The 18,022-nt window shown below is 26.6% G+C and overlaps 2 protein-coding genes across 2 annotated transcripts; one reads left to right on the forward strand and one right to left on the reverse strand.

Annotated features, from left to right (window-relative positions):
* The first annotated feature begins 170 nt into the window (after positions 1-170).
* On the forward strand, positions 171-3,283 carry LOC107163730 (EF-hand domain-containing protein D2-like). Its single transcript, XM_089222691.1, has 4 exons — positions 171-2,247; positions 2,518-2,665; positions 2,800-2,916; positions 2,999-3,283. The coding sequence occupies exons 1-4, from the start codon at positions 2,096-2,098 to the stop codon at positions 3,014-3,016; spliced, it is 435 nt and encodes a 144-aa protein (XP_089078817.1). The 5' UTR covers positions 171-2,095; the 3' UTR covers positions 3,017-3,283.
* Positions 3,284-4,295: 1,012 nt separating this feature from the next.
* Positions 4,296-5,423, reverse strand: LOC107163731 (uncharacterized). Its single transcript, XM_015511288.2, has 2 exons — positions 5,052-5,423; positions 4,296-4,988 (listed from the first exon to the last, which is right to left on the reverse strand). Exons 1-2 carry the CDS (start codon positions 5,223-5,225, stop codon positions 4,695-4,697), a joined length of 468 nt encoding a protein of 155 aa, XP_015366774.1. The 5' UTR covers positions 5,226-5,423; the 3' UTR covers positions 4,296-4,694.
* Positions 5,424-18,022: the final 12,599 nt, after the last annotated feature.

The raw sequence follows: 18,022 nt of genomic DNA on the forward strand, positions 1-18,022 counted from the left end.
AATTAAAGTAAATAAATATTTTTAATTTATTTTGTGTTATACTACAGGTAGTATTTATTTTATCATATTTTACATATTTGAATTAGTTTAAACTAGGACTTTAAGTGACTAAAAATTTGAGGGGAACCGTTATTAATGAAAAATTTTGAGTGTTCCCCTGATTTAAAATTTAAGAGGATACAATTAAAAATATAGATATAAGTAGTCCACTTCCCGCGTCTCTACTCTTTAACCACATATTTAAATTATTTTGAAGAGCAAAAGTTAAGGCTAATATGTAGAAAATTCGGCCCCCATTGGCATTTACAAAACCTGGCGCCTATGTAATATATACTTATTATTTTGTATGTCAAGTATATTCAAATAAGAATATATTAAGATAAAACAAATTCAAAGGCGATTATTTTAATACATTTTAATGTTTTATATTAAAATGCTTATCATCCGTAATAAAAAAATGTGATGTCATCAGTTTCAATATTTTATTATATTTTGAAAAAGTTTGAATCATAAAATAAAAACTTTGTGAAGATTGCAAATATCAACAGTTATTCGTTATTGAATTATAACTAAACAAGAAAATCATTTGATGAGGATTTTAAAATAAAAATAAAATTTGATAAAAATCTTATAATAAAATATTAATTTAACTTTCCAATAAACTTTTTTTTTTAAATACACGTAAGAAATCTTGTATTAAATTTAGATGTATAGTGTATTCTTTTTAAGACATATATAAATACAGTGATATTTTTATGAATTCTTAACATAAAATAATATTCAAATTTTAGTGATTTTTTTGTATTTTCCAACCAATGTGAAAACGATATTACCCGTCTGTACCAACTGTCCAACTAGATTGACTTTCTTACCGGAAAAGATGCTGATGTAGAAAAAAATTGATGCATTTTTGCCGCCTCAAAAATATGGATTGCTAAAAACACAAATACATTTTTGTTAAAAGGAACACGCACCTCATCTTGTAAAAAATCAATACATTCTGCTTAAAATCTAAAATACAAAAAGTATTTCCTTAGGCACATTGATCTCACATCTTATATAAAGTTAATCCGTCATTCTCTTGTTATTACATACTCAACCATTTTAAACATTATTGATATTTAAAAAATTGTCAATATTATTATTTTTTTTTTAAATTCATAAGAAATATGTATGGAAACGGGCCTAAACGATGAAAATATGACAAAAACGATCCAAAATAATAACGTTTGCCATCCATGTGCCACCACCTCAAAAATATATCTAACACCGCGCGAGTGCAATAAAAGAAAAAAAAATTAAAAATGTAATACTTCGACAAAAATGCGCTGTCGATGAATCGTAATATCATGTTATTCATATTACGTATTTGATGACCGCCATCGAACAATCGTTTTTCATCGTATATACCTACCTACAATAAGTATATAATATTCATTCACGTTCGGTAGGATTTTTATCAGCCGGCGTCGGAGTAATAATAATGTGAAAACACAACAACAAACACGAGCATACAAAATATATGCGAAACGACAATATTACAATGTATAAAAATGCGTTATTGAAGGCAGGTACACAATATATATATATATATATATATATATCCATAATAATAACAGTTGCGCGTACCGAGAGTGCTTTTTATATTATATTTTTATAATAATAATTAGTATTATTATAGTGACACGACTAAACGCAGAGTGTGAGACTGACTCATTTTCCAAACATCCCTATTATATAGCGACGGGAGAACTATTTACGGTAGGCGCGTGATACGCCATCGCAGTATAAAGCGTCTTTCCTCCGATAAGTTTACATTACAGTTTCGCATAAAAGTCGTATTATATGTAAATGAGTTGCGTACGTACAGAGCAACACAATATTTGTCAAATATTATTTGGTAAAGAAATAGGTATTGCGCGTCAGAATATAACTGACGGACTTACGGAGTATAGGTATTAGCAGGAAGTCCAATATAACAGCTTTCGTTCCCCGGAGTTCTGCAGTTTCTTGTCGATCTCTCACGATCCGTTGCGCTTTCGTGTTTTCGACAACTTCCTTCCGTTTCACCGACTATCGTACATAGGTACCGACCATGATGCAGGAAGATTCATCTGATTCGAACGGTGAGGGCGGTGAGCTGAACGCTAATGAATACGCATCGAACACGACCAAGCGACAGGTGTATTTGGAATTCTCAGAGTTCAGCCCGGCGCAAATTCGAAAGGTCGAAGACATTTTTAACCAGTACGTTATCATATTGTATGATATATCCTATATATATTTTTTTATTTTAATATGAAATTTACAATCTGAACTTAATAGCACAATAAGTAAATATGAAACAAGAATAGACATATAATATTATAAGTATTAAACATATAAATATGACCTAAATATGTGATTTAAACGCGTGTGGCCAGGTTATTTCGTTTACCATCCACAGATATTATATTACCTATCATTGTTTGTGTTGTTAAAGTAATTTTAAACAAAAGTATTTATGTTTGCTCATAGATATGATGCCAATAAAGATGGATACCTGTGTCGGAATGAATTGAAACGTATGATGATCAAACGTCGAGTACCGTGGACTGAAAACTCTTTAAGTCAACTGATCGATGATGCGGACAAAGATAAAGATGGAAAATTGACTTTTAGAGAAGTATGTTTAAAATTTATAAATTTAACTTGGTAATCAATATATTTTTAAATTGAAGTATTCACTAATATAAATTCAAACGTTTTAATAAACCGAATGAAGAAACACATTTTTATTATTTTATTAATATTTTTAAGTTTGTCATGACAAATCGCAAAACTTTGGAGTACTGTCAACGTGCATTGGCCAAACAAGAAAAAGTAGACTTTAACAAAGTTGGTATTAAAGGCGTGAGAGATTTCTTCGAGGCAAAGGTACAATAGCATACTAACGATAAAATTAAACCGAACGTATAAGATTATTAATTATATCAATATTTCTTTCTATTTTTTTCAGGCTAAATATTTAAAATAGGCGGTGCAGCAGTTTTTATTTCTATCTTAAGAAAATATGTTCAGTCTACTAGTGCCCAGTAAAAAAAAAAAAAAATTTAAAACTGTAAATTTGATTATTATCTTAATAATTTTGTTGTACATATTTATCAAATAATGTCAAATATTTATAACATAACAATTAAGCGTAATTTAACTGTACGAGTTCATTAAAATTAGTTCATAAACTCATCATTATTACAACTATTACATTTATTTAAAATGTATAATCAATTTTTAGTTGAACTTATAAATAATTAAAGTTAGTGTGATATACCTACCACAAAACACTGTTTTAGAGTAAATGACACTATTCTAAATAAAAATAATATACAAAATAATATTCTTTTTAGATTTCTACAAAATAATTGTTACATCCAAAAACATTAGTTTTCGATATAACACTAACAGAACATAAATAGACAATGTAATATAAGATCTGTATAATATAAATTACCTTTTACTTCATAATTAAGTTTCCATCATAGTTTTGTCAATGTATGACTTATGTATAATGTTATGTTATGATACTTTGAATTTTACAAAATCATCTTCCTAAAAAAATTGGTTTAACATATTTTTTTAATAAACATAGTTTACAAAATTTAGTTCTAAATTGATATAACAATATGTAGGTACCACAATATATTGAAAATTATGGCTTGATATATTATATTTTAGCTACATATTAATTTAAAAAATGTATCTTTGAGATGAAATCTTTGACCAAAGTATGTATTTATATACTTTATAGTCATTTTATATTCTCTACATTTTTTTTCCTGTTTTATTTTTAGAATACCAAATATTAATTTTTTTTCACCCTTAAAATTGCCAATTTTGTTTGCAAAATGTTAACTTTCAGAACTCTGAATTTTATATAATTTTTTGGATGAAACCTACAAAGCTATATATGTATGTTCAGACAAGTTCTGTTTAATTTGTTTTGTTGTAATTTAAGTGGTTTTATTTTATTTCCACCACATCTTATATTATTTATTATACTAGAATACCGACTGTTTCAGCGACATATATTATTCAGTTTGAATAATTTTCATTGGTAGAATTGAATTAAGAGAAAGAAAATCAAGAATAATCGCATTACTAGATTACTAATATGTAAGTTCCATCTTAAGTGTTTATCAAAGATTATACCCAAATAATGAATTCTCCATACTCTGAAAATTTGTTTAAATTTAAGGTCATTGCAGAAATTCCGTCTATACTAATATGTACAGTGTATATCATATATAAAATTTAAAAAATAGGTCCAAGAACACAGTGCTGGAGTACTCCACACACTGATTATTTTTATTACACAAAGTATGCCTATAAATAAGTGTTACAACATGATACAACCTACCGATCATAAATACATGTAGCTCAACCGTCATACTAGGTAATATACTAATATGCCATATTATTATAATATATCCATTTATTGTAAAAAAAAAAACTTAATCACATATCTTTAAGTGTTTAATAAATGATTGAATTAAATTGGTATGTTAGGTAATATACTGAATAAAAAAAGTATTAAAATACGATATTAATAAATAATTATCTTAATCATGTTTAGGTGATTAAGGTTGATTACAATTTACAAATATCACAGTTAAAATAAATAAACAGATAGTATAATAAACTTTACTAATAATTATTTATATAAAAATTAAATCATCAATTTCGTTCAGTAATCTCGTCACCGCCAAACCATCATATTGTACTGTTAACTCTGGATTAGTTTTTACGCTGTCCATCTGTATCCGCTGTACATTATCAAAACTAGGAGTGTAATAATCGCTCAACTTGGGTTCTGTTTTTTTTGTTGAATGTGGTTCCCTAGGCTTGGGTTTAGTTACTGTGCTCGAATTGCTATTTAATCCGACATTTACCATATTATTATAGTCGTACACGTGTTTGGTCAGTGGGAAATTTACTTCCCTGACACCTCCCTGAATATGAACATAAATACAATCAAAAATATTCAAACATACACTTTAAAACATTGTCCATACTTTGATCGTGTTCGGCTTAGGCTCCAAACGAGAAAGTGAAATGTTCCTCAACTTCGACTCTGTTTGAATGACCGATGAATACAAAGTAGGTTTGGGCTCATACTCACAGGTTTTAGGTGGAGCATCATTGTCTCGTTTTTTTGATGGATTATTATTTTTCTTAGGCTTGAACATTTTTCAAAAATTATATAGAATCAAATAATTTAAAACACTTCGTAAGTGGATACAATATGAATTTCGAATTTTTTAGCACTCAATATTCAATATCATAATTATTAATAATTGTTTATTACAGATTAAAAATTACAAAAACTTAAAGCAAATAACAATAAAACTTGTTGATTCAAAATTCAAATTTCAATTCAATACGTTAACGAATTATAATAGTGCATTACGCTTTAAGATAATAAATGATAACAACGTAAACACTAGACAGTGTAGCCAAGATTCAAAATTAATATATTTCAAAGTAAAATTCTATCATAAATTAATAATGTTAGGATACATAACTGCCATAATGTCAATTTAGCTGCCTATTCAATGCTTAAAAAGGATAAACTTAAAATAAAATAAAAACATGATTGTGCCCTTACTACGAAATATAATATTTTTTAACAATATTTGTGAGGCAAACTATATTTTTCTCATCACTAATCGTCAAGTCGCCGTAAACAGCAGTTGTAGTTACAAAACATTACAAATACACAACAGCATAAAAATGAACAATATGAAAATATGTGAGACGTATAAGTATACACACTTAATAAGTTAGGTTAGGTTATTGATTTTTTAATTAATTAAAAATTAAATTAACTAACCATAATTGACTAAACGACTATATTTGTAATCAATATCAAAACAAATAAAAATTGTTCAACATTTACTATTTAGACATAAACTTCTAGATCGGCAGTTGCGTATGGTCAGCGGCGTAATTTGGTTAATATTTACGGTTTAAATTTTTTTTGGTGATCATCGTCAGTGGCGTATTTAGGGAGGGGCCCATAGGGGCCCAGGCCCCCCCCCTTGGCCCGTGTAGTACATATTATAATAGTATAACACAATACTACTCAGTAATCGGCACTTGTATTATACTTTAATACTTTACAATGTATGATTAAATAATGATTTGATATGAAAACATTAATAAGGAAGAAAATGTAACTGTGGAGGAAATAGCACAAGATTTCATAAAAATCTCCGCCAGGAGAATGCAACTTCAAGACTGGTCAAAATAATAGACATTACTTAAATTGTACATGCTTTAATATAAGTACTTTAATTGTCTTAATCTTAATTAAATATAAAATACCTATAATATACTAAAACGTATGATTTTGGTGTTATATCTGGTGGGCTCCTCCCTTGAGAGATTTCTGGCTACGCCACTGATCATCGTGGATGTTTTATGTACACTTCTCTCTTCCGCTGATCTCAAACCATTTTTATTCTATATTTTTTCAACGGAAAAAAAAAGAAGAATTAAAATTGAAAATTTGCGAGAAGAATAATGAATTATTTTTTATTTTTTTAAGAATTTAATTATTTATTTTGTTTTCAAAACGTTTTATTCAATCTATTACAAAAATATGAACAATATAAAAACAATTGAGGTAGTAAATCAATCAATTAAGAAAAATAATTTTTTTTTTCATTTATTCAATTTTAATCGTTTCAACATTATCATTGTTTTTACAATTTATTATAATTAAGTAAAAAATTCAGGGAATGGGGGGTGGGTGGGGCGGGACTTTGAACTTAAACTTTAATACTTTTGTTGTTCCAAAGGTATCGTTTTGTAACACCCCAATAATTGCATCACTGCGTACCTATATGGTTGTACTCGAGTACAGCGGTCGACACATATATATAGTGTGGACAATTAACACAAGCGACTTTATGGCTATAATTTAATTTAGAGGTGGAAATTTCAATTAATTAAGACGATTCAATTCCTATACGACTCGGTTCACTTAAATGAGTTGAATCATCAAATCATCTCTCAACTACTTTGACGATTCTCTACAGCGATTTATATACATAATATTCTTTTGTGGTCCTAAGCATATCGACTCATAATTTTCGAGTAACATCATGTTTGAATGACATACAAAGTTTTGAATATCAAGTGCATAATTAATACCTAACTAATAACAAACATATAATCAGGGTTGGGCAGTATCAAAGATACACTTGTATCTTGTATCTTGTATCATGATACATAATTTTAAAGTATCAAGTATCATGTATATCATGATACATTTTATACCAGTAACTTGTATCTTTTTTGCCAAAAGATACAAAATACTTTTGTTGTAAAAATGTGTACTGAATAATGCCAAGGCATTTCGATTTTCGTTATTAGATAATTTCGTCACGGATTGTGTTTTTATAAAAAATTGTACAGATGCAATCGAGTTGAAATTATTAACGATAACGAAAAAACGTACCACACAGTTTTATAACTTGTAAAGCTGTAAGATAATTTTTATTATTTTATTATTTTTATTTTCAAAAACAATCTGTACAACAAGCACATTAGTAATTTTGATATAGAATATATACATAATTATTTTTAAAAAACAACAACTTTTAAGGAAGTCACCCATTGGTAACACCTAAGAACTTATAGTTGGATTAAGATCGCTTAAGGAGATCTCGATTCCAATTTCGTTTGAGCCTTCGAGGGGGTTGCCTGGGATATGCAGTGAAGCCATATCTTTAATGAGAGGATTAGTACTGGAGTTGAGTTGGGAGTGGAAACGGTGGTAGTGAATTTTGGCGTAGTCATTGACATTAGTTACTTTGAGGTCGTTGTGAAGTGACAGGTTTGTCATGTACCATGGAGCACCAGTTAAAGTACGTAGGGCAATGTTTTGGAAAGATTGGATGGGGCGAATGTTTGAGGGTTTGGCCATCCCCCATATTTGAATACTATACGACCAGACAGGTCTGGTCATTGTATTATACAATAACATTTTGGTTTTTAGATTAAGTTTAGATTTAAAAAGAGGTCGGAAGAGATGGAGTCTAATGTTGGCAAGTTTCCTTTTGTTTTGGAGATGGGGTTTCCAAGTTAAACGTTTATCTAAAATTATACCTAGATACTTTGTCTCGTTCGAGATAGGTATACTTTTGTCTTTAAGTGTGATGGTAGGGCAAATGTAAGATAATTTGAAAAACATTAAATTAAATTAAGGTGCCCGTATGTCCGTAGCCCACCATTATACGGTATACGTATCTACAATTAGTACAGTTATACAGATAAGAACTAAAGCACTTAACTGAAATGTATACAAATTAAGATGTAATTTTTATGCAATCTATTAATTTTGGTGTATTTATATTATATACTGATGTATCACTGTATTAGTTATAAACTTATAAATTTATAATGTGTACCTATTGACTTATTATATCTATACTTATAAAATCCAAATACCACTCACTCACTGATCACTGTATCTCAAAAACTACTCAACGTACAGACTTGAAATTTGGAATAGGGGTTCTTCTCATATTTTCACCGTGCAATAAGGAGGGATTTTTCAAAATTCACATTTTAAAGGGTTGCTCAAACTGGGATTTTGAGATTTACGATGGAAATTTTGTATATAATTGGTTGCTATAACAACCTGATTTATGTGTTGACACATTTATTACTTCATTATTACGGATAATAATTATTATTATTCTTAAATGAGTTAGTTAGTTAGAGTTAGCTCTGCCAGTAGTTTGATTATATTAGCCACAAAAGGCAGTACAAACAATACTGTTTATAAAGAGATATTGAGATGAATAAAATATGTCAATATAAATTTATCTTTTTGGCTTATATAACACCATAATGTATATAATAATGTTACAACGACGTTGTAAAACTTGATTAGTTTTAAACGATATCACAGAAACTTCTATACAATACATGGGCAACCTAGGATCAACATATCTAAAAGCAGCCTGTAATAAATATAAAAATAATGATAAAATAAAAGTGATAGTAGGTAACACAAAAAAGGATTTTGTATTAATTGATTATATTAATTCACCGTTATTGGAATTAAGTAAAAATGGAAACTTGGTATAACTTTAATACTTTAGATTTAAATCATACACTTACGTACAAACAGCACTAGGTCCACGATCTGATAATATTATACTTCTGCAAATCAGAATTTTTATTCCATGTAAGGGAAAAGTTAAAATAAGTTTTGAACACCATACACCGATCATTAAATAACGAATTGAACAAAGTTTGAGCCATATAAATTTAGTAAATTTAACGGGCAACGAAGTGCATATGCTAATAAAAGTAAAAAAAAAAAAAATGATTATATAATAAACATCTAGAAATTCCTACACGGCTACACATATTCAATTAAAACTTACAGTAAGCATCTATAAGTATTAATATCTGATTTTTTTAAAGTATACAGTTTTGATTGAAAATGGAAAATGTCTGATATACTGTTAGCTTACGGTGCAATGTGCAATTATAAATAATAGACATTTAAAAAAAAATAACAATTATTAATTATATGATTAAAATGATTTTAATAATAGTTATAATTATAAGTTATTTCTGATTAATTTGATTTAAGTTTTTATTTAAAATATTGGGTATTATGTGTCCATGTTCCCTTTAGCACATGCAGCCACCACTTTCATTAACTTAGTATAACTTATGATTTATGAACTATTAGTAAGATTATAAGTTGAATAAATAAATAACTAAGTTTAATAAATATGTATTCTTATACAAATATCATTAATGCAATATCATTAGTTGTTTAATTTTTTTTAGGTATGAAAACGTCATCTATGATTTCTAGTAACACAAGCAAACAAAAGTTTTTAACAGGTATTTTTAAAATAATTAAAAGAATATTTAAAATTAAACTATAAGTTAATTTAGTATTTAGTATTTATTAATTTTATATGGATATATTTTATATATTTTAATTATTGTTATTTTTGGCTTCGAAAAATTATAACTAATAAAATTCCAAAGGAAATATTTTAAAACTATTATTTTATTTCGATGAATAAAAATATTTTAATTTACATACATCAAAATTCCAGTATTCAAATGAAAGTTCAATCGAAATATTTCAAATATATTTTTTTTAAATTTAATATATATTTTAATGTGCCACTACTTATGTACGATGATACCAACCATCATCTGTACTCCAAAATTAAATGTAGGTATTTGTTTATTTTTAATTTTAATTTTATAAAATCAAATACATTTGGATAAAATTTGGTTGAAAAAATAAGAGTGTTTTAAATCTTTTTTTGATGAGTAGGGATAGCTAAATGTTTAATAATTTCAATATATTATAGGCTTTTAATCCTTGGTAAAAAGGACAGAGGCGGCGAAATTTTTCGAGATTGGTGCCAAGACATTGTCATCTATTTTAAAAATTGCTCCGAGCCGCAGTACTATGATGTTTGTGTCAACAACAATTTTTTAGAACAAATCAGAGTTGGATAGGTGTGATTTTTAAAAACAACTTGCAAACATAATACCTATTTAAAGAATTATTGTAGCTAAAGAAAATTAAAAATCGTAAGTCACAATTTTTATTTATAAGAATTTATTGTTCAAATTTTTACGAATTATGTCGGAAACGCGAAAATTTGAAAGTAATTTTGAAGTTGAAAAATCATAAAAAGTTTTGTGCTTATAACTAAGGATTTAAAATACAACACTAAGTTTTCTATTAGTTTTCCTTCAAGTAGCTATAAAGAAAACTTGAAACATCATTATAGGAAAAATTTTAAGTGCGTTTGAATTTTAAATTTTTACGAAATAGAGTAACGATAACGATTTATCCTCAAACGATTTTAAATATTTGCTATTATTCAAAAAGTATAAGTCGTAGATACTTGAAAATTTCACCAATTATTTAGATTGGCATTATCTTTACATGATTTAATTTTCAAAATATTTTGAATTTTTTTCGAGATATTTATAGACGACAGAAATTTTCAATTTTTCTGAAGTGTCGATAAAATTTTTTTGGCCTTATCAAAACACTTAAAAATTTAATACAAAGTTTCTCATAAGTTATTCTTATAATGATTGAAAAATTATAAGAGTACATAGGCACAATTTTTATTTATAAGCATTTATTGTTCAAATTTATACGAAATCTGTCGAAAACGCGAAAATTTTCAAGTAATTTTGAAGTTGAAAAATCATAAAAATGTTTGTGTTTATAACTAAGGATTAAGAATACAACACTAAGTTTTCCTTCAAGTAGCTATAAAGAAAAGTCGAAGCATCATTATAGGAAAAATTTTAAGTGCGTTTGAATTTCAAATTTTTACGAAATAGCGTAACGATAACGATTTATCCTCAAACGATTTTAAATATGTGTTATTATTAAAGTTTCTCATAAGTTATTCTTATAGTGATTAAAAAATTATAAGAATACATAGGCACAATTTTCTTTTATTAGCATTTGAAGTTCAAATATTGACAAAAATTCGTCAAAACCATGAGTATATATTTTTTTGTGTCTGTCATCTCGTTTTGGGGCAGTAAAAGTGCTTCGATTTTTGACTTCAGTACCTTATTCGATCAGAAAGTGAATCTAGTTGGTAATTTGGTGGTCAAAAGTAAAAAATTCTTATATATTTTTCTAAATAATCGGGATAAGCAAACTATAAATTAAGGGAAAAACAGGTAATTTTACGTACAATTAGTTTTTGACAAAATCGATTTTGATTTTCGATGTAACTTTAAAACAAATGACCATTATACATTCATTATACATGAAATTTTCACCCAATGTTTATATAAGTATATTCTATCCACCATGAAATTTTCAAAAAAATTCGACTTAGTTGAACTATTTATAGGCATATGCGATTTTCGATTATTATTAGTTTTTTTAAAATTAATATCGATAAAAATTTATTTTTTGGGTAGAAAATCTTGAAAATTTAATACAAGGCTCTTAATATATTGTTACAATATTAGCAGTTGAAAAAAAAAATAAATCAATAGTCACAATTTTTTTTATAAGCATTAAAATTTGAATTTTGACAAAATACGTAAAAATCACAAAAATTTGCAAATTGGTTTAAGCTAGAAATTCATAAAAAATTTTTTTTTTAAATCTAAGATTTGAAAATTTAATACAAGATTACTTACAAATTCGTCAATTTTTATTACAAAAAAATTACCTTCGGAAATTCAAATTAAATTTTTATTAGCATTTGAATTTCAAATATTGACAAAAATTCGTGAACACCATGAATATTTGCAAATTATTTTGTAGTTCAAAATTCATAATATTGTTTGTATTTATATCTAAGGTTATAAAATTCAACACTAAGTTTTCCATAAGTTTCGCTTCAAATAGCTATAGAAAAAACTTGAAGCGTCATTATAGGAAAAATGTTTTGAGCGTTTGAGTTATAAATTTTTATGAAATCGCGTAATGATAACGATTTCTCCTCAAACCAGTTATATGTATATCTATGTTAATATAAGGTATTATGAATTATGATAACTACATGTAATGTTTTTGGAATAATTGATTAACCATGCCTTATGCAAATTGCGTCTTAATTGAAAAATAAAATATTTGTTTCAAAATAGAATATATGACAATATTTAAATATAATATATCCTAGACTGACAAATCATCTCCGTTCAGAATCTTTTTTCGTATACAATGATACCAATCATTGCATTCAAATCTAACCTACCCTAGTCAGAGATCCTACCCACCACCTAATGTACAGTAGAGCGATACCCACTTTCCCGCTTTTTTAGTTTTTTTTTTTCTATTAATGTCCATAAAATTTTATTGGTTTAGTCAAAAAGTTTCAAAATTTAATTTAAGGCTTCCAGCATATTGTTTCAATAGCAGTTTAAAAATATTAAAAATACAATCACGATTTTATTTTATAAGCATTTAAAGTTCAAATTCTAAATACGTAAAAATTACGGCAATGTTCAAATAATCTTAGATAGAAATTCATAATTTTTTTTTTTTTTTTAAATTTGAAATTTGAAAATTTAATTCAATATTCCTTATAAGTTTGTCTAACTTTATTTTTAAAAAAAAAATGTCCCCCAGAAAGTTAAATATTTTTATAAGTATTAATAATAAGTAATAATCTATACTTATAAAATCCAAATACCACTCACTCACTGATCACTGTATCTCAAAAACTACTCAACGTACAGACTTGAAATTTGGAAAAGGGGTTCTTCTCATATTTTCACCGTGCAATAAGGAGGGATTTTTCAAAATTCACATTTTAAAGGGTTGCTCAAACTGGGATTTTGAGATTTATGATGGAAATTTTGTATATAATTGGTTGCTATAACAACCTGATTTATGTGTTGACACATTTATTACTTTATTATTACGGATAATAATTATTATTATTCTTAAATGAGTTAGTTAGTTAGAGTTAGCTCTGCCAGTAGTTTGATTATATTAGCCACAAAAGGCAGTACAAACAATACTGTTTATAAAGAGATATTGAGATGAATAAAATATGTCAATATAAATTTATCTTTTTGGCTTAAATAACACCATAATGCATATAATAATGTTATAACGACGTTGTAAAACTTAATTAGTTTTAAAAGATATTACAGAAAAAGATAAATTTATATTGACATATTTTATTCATCTCAATATCTCTTTATAAACAGTATTGGTTGTACTGCCTTTTGTGGCTAATATAATCAAACTACTAGCAGAGCTAACTATAATACTATAATACTCACCATTATACGGTATACGTATCTACAGTTAGTACAGTTATACAGATAAGCACTAAAGCACTTAACTGAAATGTATACAAATTAAGATGTAATTTTTATGCAATCTATTAATTTTGGTGTATTTATATTATATACTGATGTATCACTGTATTAGTCATAAACTTATAAATTTATAATGTGTACCTATTGACTTATTATATTATTTAATATAATTATGACTTTATAAGTATTTATGTATTGACAGTGTAGTGAATTATGTATAGACATTTTAAGTTTAATAGTAAATAAAATTCGATTAGAAGTATAAAAGTATCATGTATCTAAGTATCTTTGATACATGCATCTTGTATCTTTTCTACATTCACAATGTATATTGTATCTTGCAATGCATGCATCATGTTACTATTTTTTTTAAGTATCTTGCCCAACCCTGCATATAATATTTTAGTTCATCGAGAATTATTATCTAAGATTCAGAGTTACTGTGATTCGGTTCAGTTCACACTAGTTCAACTCGCCTAATAATATAATAACTCCTGAACTACACACACACACACACACACACACACACACACACACACACACACACACACACACACACACACCTCTAATTTACTGGATTATTAGAGCAATGTTTTGGTTTTTAGTCACAGTTGTATTACAGTAAAATGTCTACTTTTGAAAGGTGTATTTGGACATGTATTTTGGATTTTGTTTTCGTTTATTTTTAGCTAAGAAATGGTTTTATTTGTTCCAGGAAATCGTCGACAGCGACTACCACGAATTGTGCCGTGACAATATTGTTGATATTTACAGCTATACAGCCTTGGTAAGTTATTATACATAAACATTTTTATAAAATGTACAATATATATATAATTATTATATAATACAGGGATTCTCAAACTGTGGTACGCGTACTCGGGAGTACTCGAAATTTTTCAAGGGGTACGGTTAAGGTTTGAAATGCCTTTAATTTTTTCATAATAATAATATTATAATTCAGTAAGTTTAGCAGTTAAGTTATTGGTAAAAATGGCTAGGTGTACAGTGTTTATAAAAGTTTGAGAATCCCTGATATAATGTATACCTAAGGTTATTTATTTAATTTTTTATTATATAATATACAATTTTCATAATAAATTCTTATAATTTATATTTATAACTCTCATTTATAAACGAAAATAATACAAGGAATTTACTTCATGATAATATTATTTCGTAATAATTCATTGAAGTATTAATCATTGCTACAAGTATAAAATATTTGAACATTTTATTATTGGATCTGAATCATTCAAATACTAAGTAATAATAATTAATATGTTATGGTATGTAGCAAGAAAAAAAAAAACAACCGTAAGCGGGGGCCCACAATTTTCCAGAAAACAAATTATATTAATGTTACCTACTCATCTAACAGAAAAATAATATTATGAGAAAAAACAGAATAACTTAAAATTAACGTTCCAGCATTTGTTTTCGTGTTGAAAATAAAATATAATTTGTAACAAATTCTAATGCCAGAAAGTTGAAAGAATCTAAAACTACAGAACATAGCTTTACAGAAAATGATGACGTAGATCATAGTTTTCCGGAAAATAAATTAAATCTTAGAAAGTTTAAATTCTTAAATTTCCAATGTGCACGAGTGAAAATAAGGGGGATAATAAGGAAATAAGGGAAATACTGGATAGTAGGAATTAGCAAAATATTATTTGAACTTTCAGTAAACGGTGAACTATTAGGTATTGGATAAGTAATTCTTAGGATATTGTATTACCGTTTTGTGATGTCGAGCCAACTGTATCGCCTTTTTATTTTTCTTCAAATACAAAATTATAATTCTAAATTTATGTTTTAAACTAGTTTTAATATAATATTCAGTTAAATCGTTTATACTTTATTACTGTCATCAATTTATTATAATCAATAATTTTGGTAAATCTTAGATTCTTTTTAAAATTATCACTTGTAAGGAATTAAGGTGTGTTGTAATCAAATAATGTATCAATAATGAAGTTGATATGTAAGTAGTTGGGGAGAAAAATTATTGATTGGACTATTGGAGTCAGGACACCTCCCCCCCCCCCAAAAAAAAAGAAGCTTAAAATATGCCTCTGATAATAATAGAATAGTCCCGAATTTTTTTTCTTCATAATAGCAGGCTGAATGAAGCTATCCTCTGACTCATAATTCAAATATCCAATAATAGTTTGTTGTTTTAATCTAATGATTAATATATTAATATATCCAACATTAGACATAATTTTCCAACCATTTGGCAGTCTTTAGCTATCGTGCGATATTACTATGGTAATACAAATAGTCTATATGATAAGTCGGTATTTCTATTTACTTTGTATAATCTATTTTCAAAAACATTGAATAAATTATATCAAAGATACCTATAGCTAATCTATACCTATATCCAAAATGCATTCTTTGGATTCGAACATTATGATTTGCTACCAAAAGGTTAATCAATCCAAACGCTTATGATATACATGCCTTCACTAAAATAGGAAAAAAATAATTTGAACTACTTGCTTAAGATCTCACTAAATGGTTTAATAGATATTGATACAGAAAATGTATAGTGTATAGAAAATTAACTGGACTCAATCTTTTCCCTCGAAATATATGCACTTAGAAACATCACTCCCAACAAAATCTCTGAATTATCAAAAATCACTTGAACACAATCTCACAACAAATTCATTAAAAGAAAATATTCTTAAAAATACAATAATAATAAATATATGTATAAGTGTCAAATAGCACATGTATCACACACGAGTTGTACCGAATTTTAATAAAATTACTATATGATGTACCACATCTATTACTTCTTTTATTATTAACCTGCAGGTACCTACCTATTATATTATTCTTATTGTTATAAAATATCATTATATCAAATTTAACCAATATCTTTATACTTCGAAGTTCTCCATACCATTGTAAACGTTTGTGAATGATTATTATTTATTATTGTACATTGTTTAATGTCGAAAAATTATATTCAAAAAACATTAATTTTAATTATGAATAATATTGGAAAACATTTATTTCAATAATATATTATATTATATAACTATAAAGATAATACGAAGCTATAGAACTCTATGCTGACACAGAAAAAATAACCACAGTTAAAAAAAAATTGAAATGTATAACTTAATTTAACCTAATTTTGATAATTTACATTATTTTTAAACATTATTGTAAAAATCCTTTATGTACATAACGATTTAATCTAATAATTGTAAGCTAATAACTACGTTGTTGATGCTGTAAAAATAAAAATAATAAAAAAATATAAAAATAAAATATCTAACGTGTAGCTAAGAAGCTAAGTTATATCTGGAGTTAGGTTAGTACAGCAGTTCTCAAACTTTTTTGTTCGTGTAGCCATTATATATTCTTAAAAAAAAATTACAGAACCACAAAAATCAAAAATATCAATTTGAGACAATAATAATTCATAATATTAGTACTGTCCAGATAATATTTAATATAAATATAAAAATGTAACTGAGAAATATAATAGTAATTAAATAATTTGAATTTAATTAATACAGATATGCCCACCGAGACCATCGACTACTCTCGCGAAGCACATTTCGAGAATTTTTTAGATACGTTTTAAAACCAATGATAGGTACCTACAATAAAAAATTTAAGCTACTCGTATTTTTAAAATATTTCAAACATAATGATATGATATATACCAAGTATAAAGTACTTATAGGAAATTCACATTGATCGATCAAGTTCTTACTGATATTGAAAATAATTGTATATTTATGAATTGTGTGTCTATTATTAAACTGTAACTATTTGTGATAAGTAATCACTTGCCATTAATTCGAGAAATTGGCACTGATTTAATCATTATTATAAATAACTCTAATATATATTCTCATTATATTTCAATTTTATACTTGTGGGTGGTATAAAAAATATGTTTTCATGATATCCAGTGATTGGTATGACTATATTTTGTAGTAGTTATTTCAAAATATAAAAGTGGGTATTAGATTGGTATAATGATATAACATACTAGTAGATTGTAGGTACCTATATTAAACATAAATGTCATATTATGTTGTTTAGTATTTATTTTGTGCTAATGTTTTGCAATTATTTGTAAGGTAATAAAATAATTACTATATAACAGCGTTTCTTAACATTTTTTATGTCGCCACTC

This window comes from Diuraphis noxia, unplaced genomic scaffold (assembly GCF_037042655.1).
Source record: "Diuraphis noxia isolate RWA-SAM2 unplaced genomic scaffold, SU_Dnox_SAM2 contig0003, whole genome shotgun sequence".
Taxonomy (NCBI): Eukaryota; Metazoa; Arthropoda; class Insecta; order Hemiptera; family Aphididae; genus Diuraphis; species Diuraphis noxia.

What these genes read in the sequence shown, in the direction of transcription:
- LOC107163730 (XM_089222691.1), top strand. Translation starts at nt 2,096, where the DNA reads ATGATGCAGGAAGATTCATCTGATTCGAACGGTGAGGGCGGTGAGCTG. An exon ending in GTCGAAGACATTTTTAACCA is followed by an intron (nt 2,248 to 2,517) that starts GTACGTTATCAT and finishes GTTTGCTCATAG; the next exon opens with ATATGATGCCAATAAAGATG. An exon ending in GAAAATTGACTTTTAGAGAA is followed by an intron (nt 2,666 to 2,799) that starts GTATGTTTAAAA and finishes AATATTTTTAAG; the next exon opens with TTTGTCATGACAAATCGCAA.
- LOC107163731 (XM_015511288.2), bottom strand. Translation starts at nt 5,225, where the DNA reads ATGTTCAAGCCTAAGAAAAATAATAATCCATCAAAAAAACGAGACAAT. An exon ending in CTAAGCCGAACACGATCAAA is followed by an intron (nt 4,989 to 5,051) that starts GTATGGACAATG and finishes GTTCATATTCAG; the next exon opens with GGAGGTGTCAGGGAAGTAAA.